Below are 24,481 nucleotides of genomic sequence, written 5' to 3' on the forward strand. Positions count from 1 at the left end.
TAACATATCTATAAAATATGCAGGGATTTTTACATATGCATTATACATGTTTTATTTCATATATTTTAAAACTATTTTTCATATGTTGTGGTTCCCTGTTTATTTTCTTCTTTTTAAATGAATTTTATGCGGGTACTTTATTTCATTAGGGTGTAATACACGCTACATGCTTAACCGGAAAAAGAAAAGAAAAGAAGGATAATGTTGCTAGGATACAGCGAGGTAGTCAAAACAGGAAATGGTCCAACTTCATCGAAGCCTGTTTTGGTCAATGCAAGGTTTCGCATAAAAATACTTTTACATAGTAAAAATGTGTTACTGATATCTTCCTTTAAGTACAAAGTATATTTGGAGACGCGTATTGTGTGTATGTTGTTTTATGACAGAGTCGAACCAATTCGGCGAAAGAAATAAAGAATGGACACGAAGATAAAGGTAAACTCTACATATTCATCGTTTGCTGGATGCAACTATTGTATACTATTGACTTGTAACGCATTGTATATAATGTAAGCATCGGTTTGCTCTGCAGGTACCACAGGCCCCCAAAGGTAAAGTAATGTTATGGTGAGCGCTTTGTCTACAATCCAGATTGTGTTTATTTTGATTGATTGTTGCTTTTTTGCACTTTGCATGACTAAATGTAGTGTCTAACCTTGAGTCCATTCCCTGGGTATTTTTCAGGACGGATGTAAGCTACCATGACATGGAGGAGATCGACAATATGCAGTCTATTCCTGATCTGGAAAGGTTTCTGCCCTATGTTTATTATCACGAATACACACACACACACACACACACACACACACACACACACACACACACACACACATACACACACACACACAGCACTGACTTCATTTTTCTGTCACATTTCTCCTCTGTGACAGTGTTTTGTGCAGTGTGCTTGGAGTTGACCTCCCTGAACCAAAAAGAGGAGTTCTGCTGGAGTTGTATGTCCAGACTTTGCTTTTTAGCAGAGAGTGCAACTTCAAAAAGGAACAAACTTCTGCTCTGTTGTCCATCATCAAGTCCATCCATGAGGCTAACATAGGTAAGTAAAATCAAATTGTTATCACTACTTTGTAGTAGTACCTAGTAGTAGTAGTAGGAAAGATGGAATTTGCTTTCTACATGAATCAGTTGTGAAATCACAAAAGTATGAGCTACCTCTTCAGCTGACACTTATGTGACAGAGAATATTTACAGTACAGACTCATATTCTCTGTCAAGTCCATAACCATGCGGGATGTGTTGAAACTCCTTTCTTGCAGAAACGCCACTCGACAACATCGAACAGTGTTTCATATACTGCAAGGAGCTTATCCTCTGTCACTCAGTCAGGGTATATAAAACAATTAGAAGCATATTCCCTCTTACAATATAATTTATATTTCCATTGTTGTAAAGTTTCTGCTTTTCATCCTGGTGTCTCTGTGTCTGCCAACTACAGCGACCTCCCTTTAGTGTCGACCTCTTCAGCTCTAAGGAGGTGGACTGTATCTTTGAGTACATCCATAACAGCTATATGAGACACTACAAACTCTACAAATACATCTTTACTCCACAGGTAAAAGTAGGAAATGTGTTATTCCACACAAATTGTTTCAAGCAAGTTCTGCTATGCTTTTTTCTTTTAAAAGTAGAATCATGTGTTTTTCACTATTTTAACAGGTGAAACTTGATTTGTCTTTGACGTACTCTGGGATGCCAGACCATGAGGATTCTTCTGCTTCAGGTAGTGATAACAGTTTTTGTAGCACAAAAGTTCTATGGTGGCATGGAAAAGGTCTAAAAGGGTTTTAAAACCGTTTTTATTCTACCTGTAAATAGTAAGTGCATTTTAAAAATTAAAAAAAAAAGGTTGAAGGTGGAAGTTCTGTGAATGTAAATAGGCAGAGTAAGGGACAACAGTAAATTTAAATAAGACATTGAACCTTTCATTTCATTATGAAAATATGAGATGTTTACTCAGTGAAAAGAATATTCTTATATTTATATTATATCTCATATTTTAAAGGTCCATTGATCAGATTTATTAATACTTTCATGTACTTTTTTGCATTTTGAAAATGTGATGGAAGAAGTAGCAGAGGTTGTACCAAAGAAAGATGGTTCTCCTGAGACACAGGAAACATCCATCACAGAAGAGGACACCACAGCCGGTAGGATCACAAATCATAGCAGGATTGAGTGTAACAGTGCAGAAATAACTTTCATAGCCAAATACAGCCGAGCCTGTTTTGTAACTGTTTCATATCCTCACTTTTAGGTCCCGCATCAGAACTGAAGGCACTGATAGAGACAGAAGTCAGAGAGCAGATGATGCTTGTGTCTGGACACCTAGATCAGCGAATGAAAGATATTGCAGATCAGCACAACAGGGCATTAGACTCTCAACAGCACAACCACAAGGCCAGAAAATAATGACTGAATCAAAGTTTCCTTTTACCTTTCCATTCAAACAGCCAATATGATGATTTCCATTAAACACTAGCGCAAAATAAGATTATTCAAACTAAAACATTTATTCTATGGTCAATGAAACCTTTTTATTCATATACAGTACAATGTATTTCTGCATTTGTACAATTACTGTACATTTCTCGGGCAGGCACTTCAGGAAAGTGCCACTTTTTAAACTGAAGAATGAACTGAGTATGGAATGGTGTTGGTTAGTTAAGGTAGGATATTCAGTCAAAGATGGTCTTCACAGTTAGTGTAAGTGGCCTCCCTATTAAGGAATGTCTGCATGCATCATAGGTAAATAGTTTTCTACCAAAAACACTTCAGATACTGTAATAGAATGTTTCACACATGTCCCCTGGTAGTTATTTGTAACACTGGAATATCTGTAAATCTGTGTTTCAATACAATATATTATATAATTATCTACTAAATAATTAATCACAGTACTTAAATGTCCACTTCAGCCTCAGTGTTTAGAAATGCATCCTCTCCTCAGTTGTGTACGACGATCAACAGATAAAATCCTAAATGTACATAATGTACCTACAGTTTATGTGATGGTCAAATGATTATACGTGTCCTCTACTGCAAATATGATGACCCGAAGACGGGTTTCAGATGGAAACAAACTCAGAGCAAAAGGCAGATAAGGAGTATTAATTTGTGCATGCTTATCTTGAACTTACAGAGCCATGGTGCACATTAAGGCATACAATCGTCCCGGTCCCTGAATTCCTCATCTTAAAATTAAACACAGTAACTCGATGTGACAAAAACAGACATTACAGCACATGCAAATGGTTAAATAAAAATCAAGGTGGTTAGGAATGAGGTTGACATATTATGTTTCAAAGTCCTCCAGGCCCAGCAGCATGATCTTAGCTGTGTTCTGAAAGAGGGCGGCTCGGTTCTGCTGCTCTCCTTTCTTCACCCAGTGACCGTAGATACGGAAGGCGCAGCCATCGATGAGTTTGCGGACGCCACGAAGGGAGTAAGGATCTCTAGCCAGCACCTCCCGGGTCAACGGGCGAACTTTGCGGTAACGGCTGTACATCCTGATACACGCCAGCACGCTGACTATCAACACCTGAGGAGGCAAGAAGGGAAAACAGATGAGAGTGTCAAGCTTTTTTGCTTTTTCCCATACTGCTGAACAGCCACTTTTTTTCAAGGGATAACATTTTAAATCATCTGCTTAATACAAGCCAGGTCAATATTGTGACTCACTCTAAATGTCTTTCTGGGGCTGAAGAGTCGCACATCCTCCTTCTGGTACTGTCTGAAGAAGGGATGCGCTAAGGCTTGCTCAGCAGTGAGACGGACAGCTGGGTCCAGCACCAGCAGTCTGGATATCTGAGTATCACAAGCAAAAATATCGGCAAAATAAACATTTTAGAGGTACAGATTTTGGAATATAACATGTTCTTAGGACTGAAAATACCAACAGCCTGCGAACATTAGGACTTCTGCAGATACATTATTGTGTAACCTTAAAAATTCTGTTTCTGCTGAAGAGATTTTATCTGACCAACAACCTTCTCTGGTCAACATAATATCAGCTTACCAAATCTTTCACAGTGTCAGACCTGTCGTCCCACTCGGGGGAACTGAACTGATAGCGCCCCTCCATGATCATCCTCAGCATCAGCATCTGTTTGCGATGCCAGAACGGTGGTGATCCGGCCAGTAACGTGAAGAGGATCACTCCACAGGCCCAGCTTAACAACAGACACATCAACACACGTAAGTAAAAAAATGGAAATATTAGTGAGGTCAACACCCAAGATCATGCTTTGCTTTATAAGTTAAATATTGCATCATTGAGAAAAGGAAAGACTTACAGATCTACCTCCTGACCATAGCCTGGGTGCATTTCATCCATGGAACATTTCAGTATTTCAGGGGCCAAATAACCAGGCGTCCCACAAAGCTCTAATTAAAAGACAACAAATATATTGTAACCTCTGTCTGTACAAATGACTGCTATATGATTTGCATAACTGTTTTGACACCAAACTACACTCATACTGCAGTACCTCTCAGTTTCTCTCCAGGCTGTAGCTGCACTGAGAAACCAAAATCAGAAAGTTTGATGTGTCCCTGATCATCCAGGAGAATGTTCTCAGGTTTCAGATCCCGATGGACGATGTTGAGGGAGTGGAGGTACTGCACTGCTTCCAGCAGAGCTCGCATCATACTCCTATAGACCAACAAAATACTTTTAGTTTTACATTACCACTGACCATGTTACAAAGCATGTCACTTAATCTTTTTATGGTGCCCACTGGTTTCAGTTCATTTTCACGGTACACACTGTGTTATCTTCAGTTTTTTCTTAGTGTATTGCAATACAGGCGAAAGGGGACTGCTTGTTTTCATCTCTGACATGAGAGCAGGCAAGTGAAACTGTTAGACGCAAGTAGCTATTGGAATAAACTCATATGGTTTGATCTCTGACAACATAACTTAGCTCTTTAAGTCTTTCAAATCATACATGTAATATGTTTCAATAGTTTGAAGGGATGGAAAAACACTTTCATCAAACTGTAAAATTATTGTTTTGGGAATATTCACCAGTAAAGGAAATAATACACAATTGGTGGACTGGTATTATGACCTTGCAGAAACATTATAATACAACACAAAACTGTGTTAAAGTGATGACAAATTCAATTAGCTGATGGAGTGTGTTGATGCTGGAGCTCACCTGGTTTCCTTCTCACTCAGAGTAACCTTTTCTGTGAGGTAGTCAAAAAGCTCTCCTCGCCTCATGCTGAAAAGGAAAACAAGAGAGTTCTAATATCTGACAATGATTTCATGAAGGTTAACAATAATATTTCAGTGGGGGAATCAAAAGGACCATGATACTTTTGCTATATGATTTTGTACTCACAGGTCAAACACCAAAAATATGAAGGTTGTGGATTCATAGGAATCAATGAGAGTAACTAAAGGAAATCAAAAGAAACATAAAAATGGTTTCAATCCTATCAAATATTCAAGACCAGAAATCTAAGTGTCTTGTGGTCCAAAAAAGACTTCCAACATACTGATGGAGGAGTGTCCCTTCACCATGTTGAGGACTTGGATCTCCTTCAGTGTGGAGGTTTTCACCTCCTCCAGCTGCTGGACTGTCATCTTCTCCGCTGTGATCTCAATAATCTTCACTGCCAGCTCCTGGCCCGTGTGTCTGTGCACACACCTGCGTACCACACTGCTCACACCCCTGAGACACCATGGACACAGAGTACAGCATTGACTTTTTATCATCTCTACAGAAAACTGAGAAAACGTACATTTCTTGTTACTTTGCTGGACTCACCTGCCAATTACCTCTTTGGGGTCATATTTCTGGTAGAACTCCTTAGCCCCCACCCAGTCCGGCAGTTCATCTCCAACAACAATGTCTTTGGTCATGGTGATAGCTTATGAATTTATAACAACAAACTCTTAGTCACATGTCTCAAGTTGTAACAGTGCTGCATGATTTGTAAGAGGAACTGCTTAAGTAATTCGTCTCAAGGAAGTGTTGAGTTATGTCTTCGTCTTAAAACTTGTTAGTTGAGCATTCTTGGTATTTGCTACATCTGTCTCCTCTACTATTATTAGCAAATGTGCCCTTGATCCATCATGACAGTTAGCTAGCTGTGTCTCTGCCTTGGCCTTGCAGCTGCTGCAGGTTCACTGACCGAAGAGGAAGCTACTCACCATGTATGCAATGAAGCGACAAGAAGGGAGACGGCGAACAAGGAATCAGTATAATACCGCCGTCTTCGTTCAATCAAACTATCGTGAAGCCATGACTGTGTGCGATTCAGCGGTGACAGTACCAAAGATAGCTACCGATGATGTTAGCATCTATTAGCTAGGTCACTGTTTACATTCTGGCCGCATTCGTCGAAACGTTCTGTTACTACAGAGTGCGGCAGTACTGCCCCCTTGAGGCCGGAGTGAAGTTTGCATGATGTTTTATTTATTTATGTATTTATTTATGTATTTATTTATTTATTTTAAATAAAAATATTTTCAGGGCTCTTTTCCAAGTATCTTTACGTTAGTACATTGTAAGGTAAGATACCAAAGTAATGTAGTTAATCTCATGTTTGCTTTATTATTTTTGATGAAAAAATACTCTGCGGAAGTACATCGTCGTCATTTCCTGTAGCTTCCCTGTATGCCCTGAGATACATTTTCAATCGCTTCTTGTGAAGGTTTGTAACGATAATATTAGTCAGAAAACGGCTTATAAGTGTTTGTGCGGGTAGAGTTTCTTTACACAATGTCTTACGTGTGCAATGATGCTCGGTGAATAAAAATACCGACCACCAGCCATTAAATATGCCCGACCTGGTCTCGTAGAATTAACCGTTAGCATTAGCTTAGCTAGCATTAGCAAGATTCGCTAATGTCCGTTAATCGATGCAAAAATGCCAAATTCAAAATGGTTGGTAGCTTTTTAGTCAGTGGCTTATGCAGCAACAGTGAGAATAACCGTACAGGAACAACCGTTTTCATATAAACATCAGAAGAGAAGTATTTTGAGCTGGCTAAAATCGGTGGTCCTGCGCTTGTGAATAAGAGTAATGCCGTTGATAGCTGTCACTAAATGAATGAGTTCTCAAACATAATCTGAAGTTACTTAAAGTAATGATTTAATGTTGTTTTTGATCTCTTGCAGGGGAAGGAAAGATGTCAGGTGCTGGGGGAGGAAAGCGTCCCTCAGGAGGGGACAGCCCCCCTGGCCCACCTGAGAAGAAAAGCAAAAAAGAGGAGAAGACCACCACAACCCTCATAGAGCCCATTCGCATAGCTGGAGTCTCTTCTACGGTCAGTCATTTGGTTATTACTTCAAGTAATAATTTTCTATCCATTTACTACTACTTCCACCAAGATGACATAAATGTAGCTCATTTAAACCTTTTTTTTACCACATTCAGAATCTCTGATATTCCCTACCTCTGTGTCTGTATTTGTTCTGTGCAGGAGGAAATGGACATGAAGGTGCTTCAGTTCAAGAATAAGAAGCTATGTGAGCGCTTGGAGCAGAGACAGGCAATGGAGGATGAGCTACGAGAGAAAATTGAGAAGCTGGAGAAGAGACAAGCCACTGATGACACCACCCTGCTGATTGTCAACCGCTACTGGTCGCAGGTGTTTTCAGCACTTTTGATTACATTGTTGGAGCGATATTAATCCCCTTCTTTTTTGCTGAATCCTGTTTTCAGAAATGTCCATGTAAACATAGGATTGGGTGTAAATCACTCTGTGTAGTCGGAGTAAACCAGTTGGTTAGATTAGTCTGATTCGCACAACACATGTAAATGGTTCCATAATCCAACTATGGACAGTAGTGTGCATTTTATATTGTTTGCAAAATACGATACCACTCAGCAGGGTTTTTCACTATGCAAAGTCAGTCTGGAAGTACCACTGAAATTGTAATCAAAAGATCTTTCAAATGCAAGACTGAATTTTTAGATAAACCCATGATAATGCTTTTTTCACAAGACTAACATGCCTTTCAATCCTTGTGTTTTTAATTTGCAGCTGGAAGAGAACGTGCACATTCTACGCAAACGTATTGAGCCAGAAACTCCAGTGAAATCTACCCCTACCCCACCAGTAGGGGTAGGGGCAGCCCCTCTACCTGATCCCACACCAATGGAGGAAGATGGTGTCAATCTGGCTTCACCAACCTCTGCTGTTCCTCCACCTCCTCTTCCAGAGGCCCAGAATGAAGGCGAGCAGGCAGAGCAGCAGCAGGAGGAGCATCAGGAGGAGCATCAGGAGGAGCAGCAGCAGCAGCAGCAGCCCCCTCCTCCTGCTGGGTCAGAAGAGCTGATAACACCGACAGAGCCACCACAGGACTCAACAACAGGTAAGCAAACTTTTTCCTGATTAAACTGAACTAAGGAAAGTCTCCATCCCTGATGTTTTTATTAACTGTTATAATTTTACTATATAATCTGTAATCTGCCTTTATTTTATACTAATATCATATGAATAGGAGTATAACAATTCTGAAATAAGACTGAAACTGCAATACAATCCTCCCCCCACCCAAGTTGTCTGCCAGCTGCACATGTACTGTGACTATTTTGGTCTAGTTATGATCAAGTGATCACGGCTATGGTAAAAGTTAGGCTACTTAAATTAGCTCAAGATGGGTAATAACCCTGAGATTTCAGATCCCCAGGGCACAGCAGTGTTGGTACATTGGATTGGGGGTGTTGATGGTGGACTTCCTGAAGTCAATAATGAGCTCTTTCGTTGTCTTGGTCTCGATGGTGAGGTTGTTAGTGGAGCACAAAGACACAAGATGCTGGACCTCCTCCCTTTAGGCTGCCTCGTTGTTGTTACTGATGCTGATCCGGCCGACAGCTGTGGTGTCATCCACAAAGTGATTGTGTGGAAGGCAGAGCTATAATCCACAAAAAGCATCCTGATGTATGAGTCTTTATTTTCCGTGCGTATCTTTAAAGAAGGCAACTGCTTTAGCTCTCCAATATTCAGGTTTTATGAGGGCACATACAGTTTCAGTTTTTCTGGATAAAGACTGAGGTTTAATGATTTGACCTTATTATTACCTGCTGTACTGATTCTAAAAAACCTTGTACATATGTTCAGATGCGTCACCGCCCCCTCCTCCATTAAGTGAGAATGCCAAGGGTTTCTTGGCCACATTGGAGCACAGCAACGAGGAGGAACTCGCCCTGCACCTCCAGGACCGCATGCAGTTCAGCAAGGAGGCCATCGCCTGCTTGGTCTGCGTCTTTGACAGGCTACACACCCGCATCGACAACATGTGCAAGCAGGTTCAGACTGCAGGTAACTGTGGAGACATGCTTGTTACTGATACATCTTTATATGATTAGCCATTGGCACACATACATAGGAATAAGAAACATTTTACATCCTACATTAGAAGTAACTAATTACTTGCTACTAATTAAGTTTAAAATGTAATTATCAATTTCTTGGTGTATGTAAATGTGAGAAGGGTTTTTTTGACACCCATCAGCTCGACTTTAATTGGACACTTTTAACTGGATCCTCTTTAACAGCATGTGATGATGATAGCCAGTCTGATGTCATCAGTGTAAGCCACACTCTGTTGGAGGAGAACAGTCGACTGCGGGACCTGGCCACTCTCCTGCAGGGCCGACACCACAAGATGTCTATGGAGGTACAGTGTCCTTGGCATTGTTTGTGGGTGTCAGATCGTATGGTGAATATGTGTGCATGTGTGTGTCAGACAAATGGATAGGGAATGTGAATGAGGGAGATTGTACATGTATGTAGCCATTGATTTTGATGTGTACTTGTCACTGATGCTATTGTTATTTCTTGCTGTCTTGCAGTACAATGAGTTGGTGGACAAGGTGACCAGTTCTGAGACCAAGGTGTCTGAGATGGAGACGACAGTAGAGGACCTGCAGTGGGACATCGAGAAACTTCGCAATAGGGAACAAAAGCTCAACAAACATTTGGCAGAGGCTATGGAGCAGGTGCGTTTGTATGATGTTGTCTGTGTTTGTGAGCTTTGTTATCTGTTCATGCAGCTCATGCTGCTGTTTCTCTCTTAACACAAGCTGACAGTGTTAAGGTCCTAAGCATCAAAGTGTGTCAAGCCAGCTGCTCTTATTGATGCGAATCCTGCTGTCGATGCATGCATTGATGTGTACTGTTAGATAAGTAAATAAGCACAGCCTGAATGATGTCATAGAATCACAGCACGCCTACACCTACATAGGATGCAAATGTGTTGTGTGCCCTTGTGTTGTTTTTCTGTACTGTTTTTTCATTTTCCCATATCCATGTCTCCAGCTTAAGTCTGGATACAGCAGCACCGGCAGCTCAGGTGGGCTACCTGGAGGACAGATTACACTGAATATTCAGAAGGTGAGCATTCCTAAAAAGCACCCTATTCCAATTAATTTTGTGGAACATATACCTGTTTTTTGCATGTAACTGCTCAGATGCAAGTTTTAATTGACTAGAGTAGTGCTGTGCTGGCAAAACAGTATTTTTATACCATGCCTATTTCTCCTATAACACATTGTCTTTGTTTTCCTCTCAGTTTGAAAGTCTCAATGCAGAGTTGGAGCACAACCAGGAGTTAGCAAATAGCCGCATGGCAGAGTTGGAGAAACTGCAGGTGGAGCTCCAGGAGGCTGTGAGGGAGAGCGAGAAGCTCAAGGTAAAGATAAAGTATTTTGATGGTAGGACAGAAACATCTATAAACAACTACATCGGGAGGTCAAGAACCCCATTTCATTTGCCTGAGACAAGTATTTTTGTTTCATCTATGAATGTCATAGTGTGGGTCAATGTAATGTGGTAACAGATTTCCATTGTTCAACCTTTGCCATCATCTCAATCTACATCCTGATTTTTTTAGATGGACTTGCGCAATATTCCAGAAGAGGTTGTGAAGGAGACTCTAGAGTACAAATGTCTGCAGTCGCAGTTCTCCCTGCTGTACAACGAGTCTCTCGGGGTCAAAACCCAGCTGGATGAGGCACGGGCACTCTTACTCACTGCAAAGAACGCCCACCTCCGACAAATTGAGCACATGGAGGTAACTCTTTAATTGTGTAAAGTTGTTCCCATGGAGATTAAAACAAACAAAAAAAAAGCTTTATACATTAGAGAAAACATTTTTTTTCTCCCCGTATGTGTGTATTATTGCCACGACATGATCAGCGTTTGGTGTTTTCAACTGTTCAGAGTGATGAGCTGTCCCTTCAGAAGAAGCTGCGGACTGATGTCATTCAGCTGGAAGACACCTTGGCCCAGGTGCGCAAAGAGTATGAGATGCTGCGCATCGAGTTTGAGCAGAATTTGGCAGCCAACGAGCAAGCAGGTACCTTTTCAAAAACACCCTCACATCAATCAAGACGTCTCTGAAGAGGGAAGGGAAATGATGCCACAGTGTAGTGCATAGACATACACCTGCCAGTGATACAACACTGTATTTGTAATACATATGATGCACTTCAAGAATCAGTTATTAGATCATTGCAAACTTTTTTATCAAACGTTTTAATCATCTGTTTGCACAGAAGGAACAATGCATACTATATAATTTGTACCAATGATGTCATCCATGTGCATCATGCAGGTGAATTCCTCATTTACTGCTCAGGATAATGTTATAGTGTATAATTTGTACCAATGATCTAATTCATTTGCATCATGCAGTTGAACTCATCATTTACAGCTCAGGATAATGTTGAATTACTCATAATGAAACCACATGTTGACTGTTCTGTGTATGTGTCTGACTTTGATGCTTGGTGCCTATTCTCTCAGGACCAATCAACAGAGAGATGCGACACTTAATCAGCAGTCTTCAGAACCACAACTTGCAGTTGAAAGGTGATGTTCAGCGTTATAAGAGGAAGTTGCGGGAAACACAGATGGAGATCAATAAGGTAGATGACGTGATTCATGGTCCAGCGGTTACAGTGTTTTTATTGAGATTCAGAAGGATGTTTTAAGTAAAATCGAAACATTATTGCAGATATATTTTCTTCTAACCAGTGTAAATTTTTTTATCAATTTCAAGGAAATAATATTTTTTAAAAAATGTTTGATAAATCTTTTGCTTTATTGACAGTTTCGTTGTCAGAGTGGTGACACAGGAGTTCTAATTCTTGAGGAGACGACGAGTGATAGCATTGACGTAAAGAAAGAGGAGGATGAGGACCAGGAGGAGGAAGAGGAGAGGAGGAAGGAACTGGAGAGACAACGGGCCAGGGAGAGGGAGAGGGAGGCTGAGCGAGAACGAGAGAGGGAGCGTGAGAGAGAGAGACAGCGCAGTGATGAGCTGAAGAGGAAGGACTCGGACACACTGAAGATGCTCAGAGTAGAACTCAAGTACATCCCCCTTCTATTTAATTCCACATTTATAGTAAAATCTGTTCTTGTTCTTATTCACTTTTGTTATAAAATATTGGTCCTTGCATGATTTCATATTTAATATTGGAGGCCAAAATCTTCATTGTTAAAACTAAAGTAGGCACTTGTGCAGTGCAGTGATAGATTACAAGCTGCTCACAGAAGCCTGGCATCAGTAAAGACTTCAAAAAAGTCTCATACTACTGCTGTGTTTTGTGTAGTTAGAAAATGTGTGATTGTGGGCTTAGAAGCACTCAACTAATCACATTGATGTCATTACTTATCATAATGTTATCTCTCTGTCTTCTGTTACTCATAAGGAAAGCCCAGGAGTCCCAGAAAGAGATGAAGCTATTGTTGGACATGTACAAGTCGGCTCCAAAGGAGCAAAGGGACAAAGTGCAGCTCATGGCAGCTGAGCGCAAATCTAAAGCTGAGGTTTGTTCTTTGATGTCTCGACTCTCTGTCAGTCTTTTGCACATTTCTTTTTTGTGTGTATGATAAAGCTCTTGGTTAGCTGCTAATTACAAAATACATTAGTGTAAGTTACTTATAATACCCATCCCTACTTTGAACTGTCCAGGTGGATGAGTTGAGGATGAGGGTTCGAGAGCTGGAGGAGAGGGAGAGGAAGGAAAGCAAGAAGCTGGCTGATGAAGATGCCCTCAGGAAGATCAGAGTTGCAGAAGAGACCATTGAGCATCTGCAGAAGAAACTTGCTGCCACAAAACAGGTATCTGTGTGTTTTGTTCTCTCAAACATATAACAGGCTCAGTATTTGCATCACTTTCTGGTCATTATGCATTTACTTAACAGTCAGTGTAGAGAGACAGGATGTATGGGGAAAGGCAGTGGTATGTGAACTTTTGCCTAAGGTTTTCAATGTAGCCTATACATACATGTAATACATGTATAATTTTTACAGTTGGTCATTGCAAGAAATTGACAGGTACAACAGGTTGATCAAATTTAAACCTGTTCCACTTTTTAAAAGGATTAATTTTTCATGCCAGTGAGAAGTGAGACATTAACAATCAGCCCTGCATGGGAAAATTCAGCTATAAAGCCTTGGGAATGCACCAGATATAAATATAAATAAGCCAGCTGTGTTAAGAATGAAAGTAGTGCAATGAGTGTCACATTTGCTTAAGAAAAAGTCTCTCCTAATCTTAGACCACTAAAGAGGAACTGAAATCTGATGCCATGGCCTCAAATTTAAGTGTGATTGGCTGGTTAACTTCATGGTAAAGTTTTATAATGTTGATGATTGTTGGAGGTTGAAGTTGCTCTTGGTAAGACATTGTCAAAATTCTTTTGGTTTGAAGCTTTTTTTTTTTAACTTTTTTTTACTATACATAAAACATCTAATGACACTAAAAGATGTCATCATGGCAGCAGACAAATGTTAAAAATATATTTGCTAATTTAAAATGATTTATAGTAAATAGTATAATATATATATATATATATAGTATAATTTATAATTATCAAAGGATAGTGGCCTCATCGTAAAAGATAGTATTGTATAGACTATAAAACAGTCTAACAAACTAATCTTCAGAAGCATTGTCCGTCTGCTTCAAAGTTTCATTTTTCATCAACATAGTTATGTAGTTATCTGTTTAGTGATGTTATATTTTTTGAAATTATAACAGGCTTTGTAGTAAATGGGCTAAGATATTTAAAAACATCTGTATAACACTCCACTTTTTTTTTTTTTTCGGTCACTATAAAAATGTCTATAATATTGTATCTGGTACAGATGAATTTATGCTGCTGAGGGATGTCCTATGCTATGCATTGATCATGTTGACATTTAAACTGGAGATAAATTGACACAAAAATGAAAACAATCCTTTTTGGGTGAGCCACCCAGATAAACTCTTAACTTTGTAAAACACTGTCAGATCTGAGCTCTTGAGAATTGGAATTTCATCAGTAAGTCAGAAAACTCAGGGAATAAGAGAGCAGACAACACGAGATGGAAAAAAATAAAACCATTATCTGAGCCAGATCAAATGTTGGTTAAGTAATGTCATACTTATTCTAAAGCTTGAGTTGCGTAGATTGTGAACACACCCACATTAGATAATGTAATGCTCTTGTCACAATAATATTCATTCAGATGTTGACCTTGGCGCAACAATATAACCAGGGTTTGAGGGTTATTATTTAATATGAAATACATTATCTTCATATGTGTCACCCATGCAGGCTTGAGCATTTACCGTGTGTGTGTGTGTGTGTGTGTGTGTGTGTGTGTGTGTGTGTGTGTGTGTGTGTGTGTGTGTTTGTGAGAACTCTTCTGCAAACAAAATAACTACGAAGACCCCCACCTAAAAATGTTCATTAGAACTGAAAATGTAATTAAATCAAATATAGCAAAATTACACGAAAATGTAAAAGTGTTCCAATTTTTAAGTTGTTTAACTGTTGTTCCACACCATTTATACGAGCAGAAAGGAGACAGATGTTGAGATCTGATAGCCTGCAGCTCCGCATGCTTGGGAGGTCTAGCAGAACATGATTAGCAGAAGGCAGAACACAGTCTGGACTGATAATGATTTATTCAGCTCTTTACTTTTCCTTCTTATCAGCTGCAGAGTTAAAGTACAGCAACTCGACTCTTTTGGACTTAGATGTGGTTGATTTGTCCCCCTCAGTTCCTGGCTGCCTGAATTTAACTTTGCAGGAAGACTGATTGCCAAAACTAGCCAATAAACAAGCTGCTTGAGAGTTCATGTGACTTTTGTTTATAGGTCCTAGTTGGCTTGTAAGTGGGCAACGTGAATCAAAATGAAGCAAAATAAAAATTTGTAGCTGTGTTTATGGCACAGAAGACAAACCAGGTGTGATTGCATCTCGAGATGCATAATCATCAACAGGCCCGTGTGGGTGTAATGCCATTAATTACGTCAGGTTATATGATTACAGCGCACATCTGTGATTCTTCATACCAAAAGATACAACATAGATTGAACAGTATTTTGGATTGAGACTAATAAGATGCATGTGATTTTTTGTTTTTGAGAAATATAATGGTACATTTGTGAGCCAAAAACTCATATTTTTTTGTTTATATGGTTGTTATTTTTTATTGTTTATTTGGAAGTAGATTGGATTGGTTTTAGTTATTTTCAGTTGTAACTACAGAAGATTAGCTATAAAGATGCATAGTTTTATTGGGGGAATATGCATACCCCCAGCACATACAGTACTTTATATGAACCTCGACAAATGGTGATGAAATCAGGTCCCCTCTGTTTTTAAACTGGAGTCTAGAAGCAACAACAAATACCACTGTGTTTGATCACTGACACCTATGCATCTCTTGAGGAGGAGGAAGCCCTGCTGAGTGAGATGGATGTAACAGGCCAGGCTTTCGAGGACATGCAGGAGCAGAACAGCCGGCTGTTGCAGCAGTTACGGGAGAAGGATGATGCCAATTTCAAGCTGATGAGTGAGCGAATCAAATCGAACCAGATCTACAAGCTGCTGAAAGAGGAGAAGGAGGAGCTGGCAGACCAAGTCCTCACATTCAAAACCCAGGTGAAGTGTAACTTTTTAACCTGGAAATTTTTCATTGTGTCAGAGAACTGAAATATTAACTGGCTGCTGCCTTTCTCAGGTGGATGCCCAGCTGCTGGTTGTGCAGAAGCTAGAAGAAAAAGAGGGTGTCCTCCAGAGCACATTGGCTGCTCTGGAAAAAGAGCTGGCTGTCCGGACACAAGCACTAGAACTCAACAAGAGGAAGGTGAGAAGAGAGATGCCATCAATCATACTGTCAGTCTTACACTTTAGATCTGCTAATCACGGCATGATTTGATTGCTGCCAGATGTCTGTGGTCCTAAATATAAACACTGAGTAGCATTAAAAGAGGATCTGGATAATACCATGGGCCCAAAGTCACATTTGTACTTATCATCACCTTGGTGTGCTTAGGTGCTTATGAAAGAGTTGTGGATTTGTTGCCACAATACATTGCATTAATGGCCTACATTTTTAGCAAATAAAACCCAGCACCTGTCCCAGTTCCCACACTTTCAAGTTCTGCAAGTATTCAAGTGCCTACATGTCTGACATATTTCAGGTAATTGCCCAGGTACTGGATAAGACTGCGAATGTGCAGAGGAGTGCTATTGGGGAAAAGTTAATGACATCATCCTCTCTCTTATGTGAATATATTGCTTGAATTCTTTTCTTTTCACATTTAATCTTCTTTTCATAAGTAAGAACAACCATAACAATAAAATTAAAACATAACAGAAAACACACACCAGCGGCCGTTTGCTTTAACTGAAACCAGGGGCTGTGTGGAACAGACATATCATATACTTTGGAAAATGGTCGTCTGAGATGGAAAATATACACAATCTGAAGTAAATATGATTTTAAAAATGCAAAAGGAGTAGCGCTTTTGTTTAAGTTAGTATACAATTGAATCTCTAAAGCTGAAGCACAAACATTAGACTCAGAATGTCAAGTTTACTGTACCACCAGCACATTACAGCTCAGGAATCTCATCATTAGGTTTTTTTATTGAGTGTGTCCAGTTCCTTCCCTGCTGCAGGCGGTGGAGGCTGCCCAGCTGGCAGAGGACCTGAAGGTGCAGCTGGAGCACACACAGGCCAAGCTTAAAGAGATCCAGGTCTCTGTGGCGGAGAACCGCACCGCCCGAGAGAGGGAGAGCAGCAACCTGAAACGAGCACAGGTATGTTGTATTTCAGGAATGGGGATATCACTCCAAACTCTGTCCAAACTCACACGGGTTACTTCCTGAAGTTCTTGTGGGAGGATCACCAGAGGCTGCAGCTCTAATGACTCTTCTCCCTTCATGCCCTCTAGGAGGATCTGTCCAGGCTGAGGCGGAAGCTGGAGAAACAGAAGAAGGTGGAGGTTTACTCTGACGCTGATGAGATCCTGCAGGAGGAGATCAATCAGTACAAGGTGAGGGAGAGAGAACATTGTTTATGTGCAGAGAAATTTATGACTTTAATTAACCTCTGCTAGTGACAAAGGAGTTACAAAAACACCAACAGCTTCCTGGCACAATCTTGAGTGAACTGTTATACAGAAATACAGCAGTCTAATGAAAAAGTAATGTGTCGTAATGCAAATACTACAACTTTATAATTTGCTTGATTAGCTGACAGTGGCTGTTTTTCATTCATGAGTATGGGCCAGAAAGTGAGCTCAAACCTCCTCAAATATTAAAATCCCTTTGTGCTTTGGGGATATCAAGACTCTGACTTGTTACACCCTCAGGTATTAGCTGTATTACCATACAATGTGCGGAGGTAATAACAGTGCTGGCAGGTCGGTATTTGGCCCTTAAACGATGTGTTTATCTGTCACCAGGCCAAGCTGCGCTGCCCCTGCTGCAACACACGAGACAAGGAGACGGTGCTCACCAAGTGTTTCCATGTATTCTGCTACGAATGTCTGAAGATGCGTTACGACACACGACAGAGGAAGTGCCCCAAGTGCAACTGTGCCTTCGGAGCCAATGACTTTCACCGCATCTACATCACCTAATTCACATAGAGACGGAGGAGTGAAAAGAGAAAACAGTAGACAGAACCAAAGGAGAGAAAAAAATTGAGAAAATGACAAAGGAACTGAAGATTTATTCAAAGAGGGAGACATTGTGGGGATGTCAGATGAGTGTGTTTCCCCGTTTTAATTTCTCTTTGGAAAGACTTGTTTTTCAACGTCATTGCCAGTCGGTGATTAATTTGGTGACCAAACAGTGACACATATGACTGAGACAGTTGTACTGTAGCTAATAAACATTGTATGTGTACACCGTGATATTCTTACACGTTAAGCTGCTCTGCACTGTTTTCTTGTCTTTGCCATTGTTGCCAAGTTAAATATTCTCTCTCTTTTAAAAAAAAAAACTGGGCCCACTTTTAAATATTTCTTTAGTGTTTTTTTAATGTATAGAAGAACTTGGAACTGCAGTGGTACACGGTGGATCTTCCTGAAGTCTTTCTTTGACTTGTTTTGTCCTGCTGGTTTTGGAAATCCTGTAAAATCAGTGAAGCTGAAATTTAAACTTCAAAATTAAAACAAACCATCCTTTTCAGACTTGAGGATTGCATGTGTAAAACTAAATATGTTTCTATTATATAAAGTACAACAGCCAGATTTGTCTAACTTCTTTTGTTAGGCTATAGTATTAACATTGCCTTAGAGACACCAGCTAGTTTGGCACCCAGTCAGCACATACAGGAGTGTTTGGATCACCTTGGGCAAGGTCCTCTGTGTGTGTTCATCTTGTTGCCATGGTTCCTATTGGAGAGTTTGACACAACATCTGCAGCTTATAGTGCCTCATTACTGATGAAATCACTCCAGTGGAAAGTCAGCTCATATGGGTGTCCTTAGTGAGCTGCGCTGCTCCAGGTCCTCTTAGACCGCTTTCCTGAAGGTTAGCCGTGACAGTCGAGTACAAAAACATCTGTTTAACAACATGCTTCTAACCTAATTGAGCCAATGAAAACCCCTTTCCTCTGTTCTGATGATGTGAACTATTTACTGGGAGGTTGGTTAGCGTCTGTTTGACGTTAGCTCTTGTGGGAAAAGGCAATTCACACCATGTAGCGCACACATAAAAAGTTCCAGGCTGCTGAAAGAAAGAGTGAATATGTGAAAAAAAAAGTTTATCAGGCATTTGGGAACAGTTAACTAAGAGTCCCTGCAGGAATTGGATATAATGTTGGCAAAAGTAAGAATAATTTTATTGTTAATAATACATAGACAGTGGTTGTTTACTCATATGAATGTGCATAACCTGTCTTAAATAAATTAGTCGTTTTCACTTCGTGTTAAGTGATCATTTTCTATGCCACAGATGTTGTAGTGACTGATGGTCCTCATTAATATATGAGACAATGCTGTGACAGGGGCCAACCTGATAGCACTCCAGGCAGGCGTCCAGTGGCTTTGTTATTGCATATTTGTGCAGCAGCAGCAGGCTACACCCAGCCCGAGGCATTAATAACATCACACTGCGTCAGGGACACTCACTATTCAAATGTCAGTTTTCAAAAGTAAGATCATCACAAGTCTTATTTTCTGTGTCTGCGGAGGGCATTCATGTGGACAAAGATAAAGCTTATCTAACTTCAGCACTGAGACAAACGAAAGACCTAAAAAGCAGATAGTTTTTCCTAGTGAGTGTCATCTGTTCTTGCCTCAGTTGCTGTTCCTCTTTTTCTGTGTATGGGACCCAGACTCATGCCAGAGACTTGTGTTTTTTGGCAGAGAGGGGGGAATGACGTCGACAGGCGTGGTAATAACAATGAGAACACTATTAAGTCCAGACTACACAGACCCTGGTAGAAAAAAAAACTGTGGAGAAAAAAACTGAAGGGTGTGGCCCCAAAATATGAAATATATTTATTGAAAATGTGATACCTGAGGTGGGTTAATTGAAACTTTCACTTGAACAGAAACAAATGAAACCACATACTATGGTAGTGGAGTTTCCTGTGAGTCGGGGAGTGCGCACAGAGAATCCGAGCACTACAGTACATAGGAAATGACTCATAGGAGTTGAACTGTTAGCGTGGGTGTGTGCGCTATTAAAACAAGGCGCAGACTCCTCCGGGTGACTCACTCTGATGCTCGCTTTTCCATGCTGAAAACCAGCACGGATTGTTAATCAGATGAACTTTCGGGAATTGTGTAGCCGACAGCGAGCAGCTTTTTACCCGCAGACATCATGGCTTCAAACGCTCTCTGCGCGCTCTGCGGACTTATTATAGCGGCTGTGACTAATTTCCATGCTGTGAGCGCACAGAAAAGTAAGTAAAATATATTTTTTTCCCCAAACAAGGTTTCAAACAGAATGTAAAATCACGGCTTTTAAGAATTTCTCCGACTTGTTGCAGTGACTCGATCGTTTTTTCTTCCATTTCTAACTTTGTTTTGTAAGCAAATGTTGATGTGCTTGTTTTTTGTGAACACGGATTAGTCTGCTGGTCTGGTCTCCCTATAATGGAGTCAGATAGTGGGTCTGCTAACAGAGCCGCTTCCTTAACCAGCTGCATTTCTCACCGGTTCCGCATTCCGATCGCCTTATTTCACCCCATCCATCCATGCCCCTGGGTGAGAAGGACAGGCCACATGGAAAGGGTGCACACGGGTCCATTTTGCACAAAGATACTTTTTTTTTTTTTTTTTTACTATCTCACAGAAACAAAAAAAGAGCTTTTGACTTTGTTTCCACAGCCCTCTGAAGTTTGGATATAATCCCAGTGGAGAACAACAGACTCAGATTGCAGTCTTGAATAATTACATGGGTTAGGACCATTTCCTCTGACATTAAAGTTACCAAATGCATTTTTATAAACAAACTGACCTCAAAAAATGTTTGATCTAGACCTTGTCAATGTGAAACAATCTCTACATCTGGGCATCAGCTGTTGGTCCACCCACCCCCTTCCAGTGTATGACAAAATACAGCACCCCCACACCCAAAAACACCCTTTGTCAGCCTAGGTGCTGAGATTTGCCAAGGTCTTTTTGTCATGAACACACAAACAGGCTCCAGACTTTTTCTTGCTTTCCAGATTTTACATGCTGAGCCATAAGAAACCTCTATGGCAATCAGATTATATGATCCCTGCAGCTTCTTACTTTTAAAATGCAATGCTGGCTAATGCATGTGTTGCCATTCATGAATGAGTGTAGTAACTCCTTGAAATAAAAAGTAAAAACTCCCACTGAAACTGGCTCAACAAATATTCTTATCAGTTTAACCAGCAGTTCCAGGTAGTTTAATTTGAGCATCATAAAGCTCCACTTGTCAGATGTGGTTTGGGTTTGGAGAGGTCAACCGGGAGTCAAGGTTCAGTTCCTTCCAGTGACTTTTTGAACCGGTGAGTGTGAGTCCAGCTGGACTTGATGGATGATGCAGTGCTGAAATCATCGGGCTTACAAGAACTGTGACACATTTTTACTGTGACCACAGCTATAAAATGAGTCAGTCCAGCTCTGCAGGCGGGTTGGCTGTGTAGGACGGAGAGTCTCTGAGGGCCTGGCCATGTGGCTGCAGCATAACCAGTGAGTTAGAGGTCAAAATGCCTCAAACATAACTTCTTGAGCAGGTGCCTTTTGGCTGCAGCTGGTTAATAATGACCTGTACTGACTGGTTGTAAAGTATTATGTGTCCTGTGTAATGTTACCAGCTCATACAACTCATGCAGAACAGCTTCCTGTACATTTATGACGTACACTTTGGAGCTCATGCTCATGGGAAACTGTACTGTAATTCTGGTTTTGAGGTTTAACATTTATTATGGATATATTCTGGTTGTGTGTGATGAGACAAACTGAGTGAATTTAAAATGTTTCTCAAGCAGTGGTGGATTTGGCCCCCTATCTCCCACAATCCCCAACATGACAAAGAATTTGCGTTTTCCCCCTCTTCAAGAGAGGAGATATTCCAACGATTTAGTTTTACACTTCAATAAAGTTAGAGGAAAGACCCATTAAAAGTCAAAATCAAAGTCACAGAGACCGAGATGTTCTGACTTTTAGTCACTGCATGGGTCAAAATCTTGAATCCTACATTTCCCATAATGTAACTTAATAGCATTTTTGTTAAAAGAAAAAAGTCTCAAATCCAAGCTGAGGTGAACCTGATGATATCACTATGACACCAGGATGTATGTTTGATTTCAACATCAACTAAATGTAACAATGACCCTCCGAAACAAAGAAATTTACTTTTTAATGTCGTCAACCAAATGGTTTATTAACATATAATATCTGAATTTACATTCAGAAACACCCATACAAAAATGTAACATATGTATATGTGTTGAATTTCCATATATAAAAGAATTTGTACATTACATGAGAAACCTGTTTAAAATTGGAAATATATCATATATTGACATATATGTCTAGCTAATAGAAACATGTATTTTAGTATGTCTGTTTATATTATAGACATATCTACATAAATATATATCCATCCCAAAACCTGTCAGTATATGTTTATTATATATGTAAATATAAAAGAGAAACGTGTATGGTTAAATTTAAGAAGATTTTAAAAAATCATGTACAAACATATAGAATTTTAATGAGCATGTTGTTTTAACAAAGTTGGATTTGACTATGAGTATTGCATATATGTTATAGACTTATGTCTTCATATATCCAGAGGATGTATATATGTCATATTAATATATCCTCTTATACATTGCACATATGGTAACATCATTCTTGATATAGGGACGAACATGTGATGTATATATCATAAGTCATAGTATAGTGAGGCATAAAAATGTCATAGTGTGTAGAATGTCGTAAAAAGGTCATAAAAACATCATAGTATACTATGTCATAAAAATCAAACATCAAATTGAACATCAAAAAATGTCATAGTACACTAAGGCATAAAAAAGTGAAAAAACTTAATAGTAAGGCATAAAAACATCATATTATAATATGGCTAAAAAAGGTCATAGTATAGTAAGGCATAAAGACGTCAAAAAACGTCATAGCATCGTAAGGCAAAAAACTTCATGGTATTATAAGGCATAAAGACATCCAAAAACGTCATAGAATAGTAAGGCAAAAAACATCATGGTATTGTAAGAAATAAAAACATCAAAAAACATCATATTATACTAAGGCATAAAACGTTGAAAAACGTCATAGTATAGTAAGGCATAAAAACATCAAAACACGTCATAGCATTGTAAGCAAAAAACGTCATGGTATTATAAGGCATGAAAACGTCAAAAACGTCATAGTATAGTGAGGCATAAAATTGTAAAAAAACGTCATAGTATAGTATATAGTATAAAAAGGTCAAGAAATCATCATAATATAGTAAGGCATAAAAAGGTCAAAAGGCGTCATAGTGTAATAAGGCATAAAAACGTCATAGTATGGTAAGGCATAAAAACGTCAAAAAACATCATAGTATATTGAGGCATTAAATTGTCACAGTATAGTAAGGCATAAAAACATAAAAAAAACGTCATAGTATAGTAAGGCATAAAAATGTCAAAAAAGGTCATAGTATAGTAAGGCATAAAAACATAAAAAACCATCATATTATACTAAGGCATAAAACGTTGAAAAACGTCATAGCATAGTAAGGCATAAAAACATCAAAAAATGTCATAGCATAGTAAGGCATAAAGTGTCATGGTATTGTAAGGCAGGAAAACCTCAAAAAATGTCATAGTATAGTAGGGCATAAAAAACGTCAAAAAACGTCATAGTATATTAAGGCATAAAACGTTGAAAAACGTCATAGCATAATAAGGCATAAAAAATTCAAAAATGTCATAGTATAGTAAGGAATAAAAACAAAAAAAACATCATAGTATAGTAAGGCATAAAAATGTCAAAAAAGGTCATAGTATAGTAAGGCATAAAAACGTCAAAAAACATCATAGTATAATAAGGCATTAAATTGTCATAGTATAGTAAGGCATAAAACGTCAAAAAACGTCATAGTATAGTAAGGCATAAAATGTCAAAAAACATCATAGTATAGTAAGGCATAAAATGTCAAAAAATGTCATAGTATAGTAAGGCATAAAAACACAAAAAAGCATCATAGTATAATAAGGCATAAGAAAGTCATTGTATATTAAAGCTGCTTACAAGCTCCATGACCGGGATTTGAACCCATGACCTTCTGCTCCTTTAGCAGCCATTCTAACCACTGCACTACCGTTGGATCACAATGATTCGCCTATTGTTGTAAGACAAAAAACTCATAGAATAGTAAGCCATGAAAACATGAAAAAACGTAATAGTATAGTAAGGCATAAAAACGTCAAAAAACATCATAGTATAATAAGGCATTAAATTGTCATAGTATAGTAAGGCATAAAACGTCAAAAAACGTCATAGTATAGTAAGGCATTATATTTTCATAGTATAGTAAGGCATAAAAAGTCAAAAAACGTCATAGTATGATAAGGCATAAAAACACAAAAAAGCGTCATAGTATAGTAAGGCATAAGAAACTCATTGTATATTAAAGCTGCTTATAAGCTCCATTGCCAGGATTTGAACCCATGACCTTCTGTTCCTTTAGCAGCGGTTCTAACCACTGCACTACCATTGG

The 24,481-nt window shown here is 39.3% G+C and overlaps 3 protein-coding genes across 6 annotated transcripts; 2 read left to right on the forward strand and 1 right to left on the reverse strand.

The window, feature by feature from the left end:
- Nucleotides 1-247: 247 nt before the first annotated feature.
- cfap119 (cilia and flagella associated protein 119) lies at nt 248-3,285 on the forward strand. Its single transcript, XM_023411179.2, has 9 exons — nt 248-435; nt 533-567; nt 685-750; nt 891-1,054; nt 1,275-1,345; nt 1,454-1,570; nt 1,675-1,738; nt 2,085-2,165; nt 2,273-3,285. The coding sequence occupies exons 1-9, from the start codon at nt 418-420 to the stop codon at nt 2,425-2,427; spliced, it is 771 nt and encodes a 256-aa protein (XP_023266947.1). The 5' UTR covers nt 248-417; the 3' UTR covers nt 2,428-3,285.
- On the reverse strand, nt 2,527-6,376 carry phkg2 (phosphorylase kinase, gamma 2 (testis)). 2 transcript variants are annotated; one of them, XM_023411177.2, is made up of 10 exons: nt 6,178-6,376; nt 5,803-5,894; nt 5,520-5,695; nt 5,363-5,417; nt 5,177-5,242; nt 4,506-4,669; nt 4,311-4,401; nt 4,034-4,187; nt 3,697-3,822; nt 2,527-3,556 (listed from the first exon to the last, which is right to left on the reverse strand). In XM_023411177.2, exons 2-10 carry the CDS (start codon nt 5,859-5,861, stop codon nt 3,311-3,313), a joined length of 1,137 nt encoding a protein of 378 aa, XP_023266945.1. In that variant the 5' UTR covers nt 5,862-5,894; nt 6,178-6,376; the 3' UTR covers nt 2,527-3,310. The 2 variants fall into 2 exon arrangements, with proteins under 2 accessions (XP_023266945.1, XP_023266944.1); XM_023411176.2 differs by having other exon boundaries at nt 5,792-5,894.
- A 220-nt stretch (nt 6,377-6,596) lies between these two features.
- rnf40 (ring finger protein 40) lies at nt 6,597-18,466 on the forward strand. 3 transcript variants are annotated; one of them, XM_087175376.1, is made up of 20 exons: nt 6,597-6,680; nt 7,148-7,296; nt 7,453-7,620; nt 8,017-8,347; nt 9,097-9,297; nt 9,534-9,655; nt 9,831-9,977; nt 10,297-10,371; nt 10,550-10,669; nt 10,871-11,050; nt 11,176-11,335; nt 11,785-11,906; nt 12,092-12,351; nt 12,693-12,810; nt 12,956-13,105; nt 15,709-15,921; nt 16,001-16,126; nt 16,944-17,084; nt 17,219-17,320; nt 17,732-18,466. In XM_087175376.1, the coding sequence occupies exons 2-20, from the start codon at nt 7,159-7,161 to the stop codon at nt 17,906-17,908; spliced, it is 3,051 nt and encodes a 1,016-aa protein (XP_087031502.1). In that variant the 5' UTR covers nt 6,597-6,680; nt 7,148-7,158; the 3' UTR covers nt 17,909-18,466. The 3 variants fall into 3 exon arrangements, with proteins under 3 accessions (XP_087031502.1, XP_087031503.1, XP_023267082.1); XM_087175377.1 differs by having other exon boundaries at nt 15,712-15,921; XM_023411314.2 differs by having other exon boundaries at nt 11,200-11,335.
- The last annotated feature ends 6,015 nt before the right edge of the window (nt 18,467-24,481 follow it).

This window comes from Seriola lalandi, unplaced genomic scaffold, assembly GCF_002814215.2.
Source record: "Seriola lalandi dorsalis isolate HSWRI2012SDOR001 ecotype SW California unplaced genomic scaffold, Sedor1 jcf7180002054464, whole genome shotgun sequence".
Classification (NCBI taxonomy): Eukaryota; Metazoa; Chordata; class Actinopteri; order Carangiformes; family Carangidae; genus Seriola; species Seriola lalandi.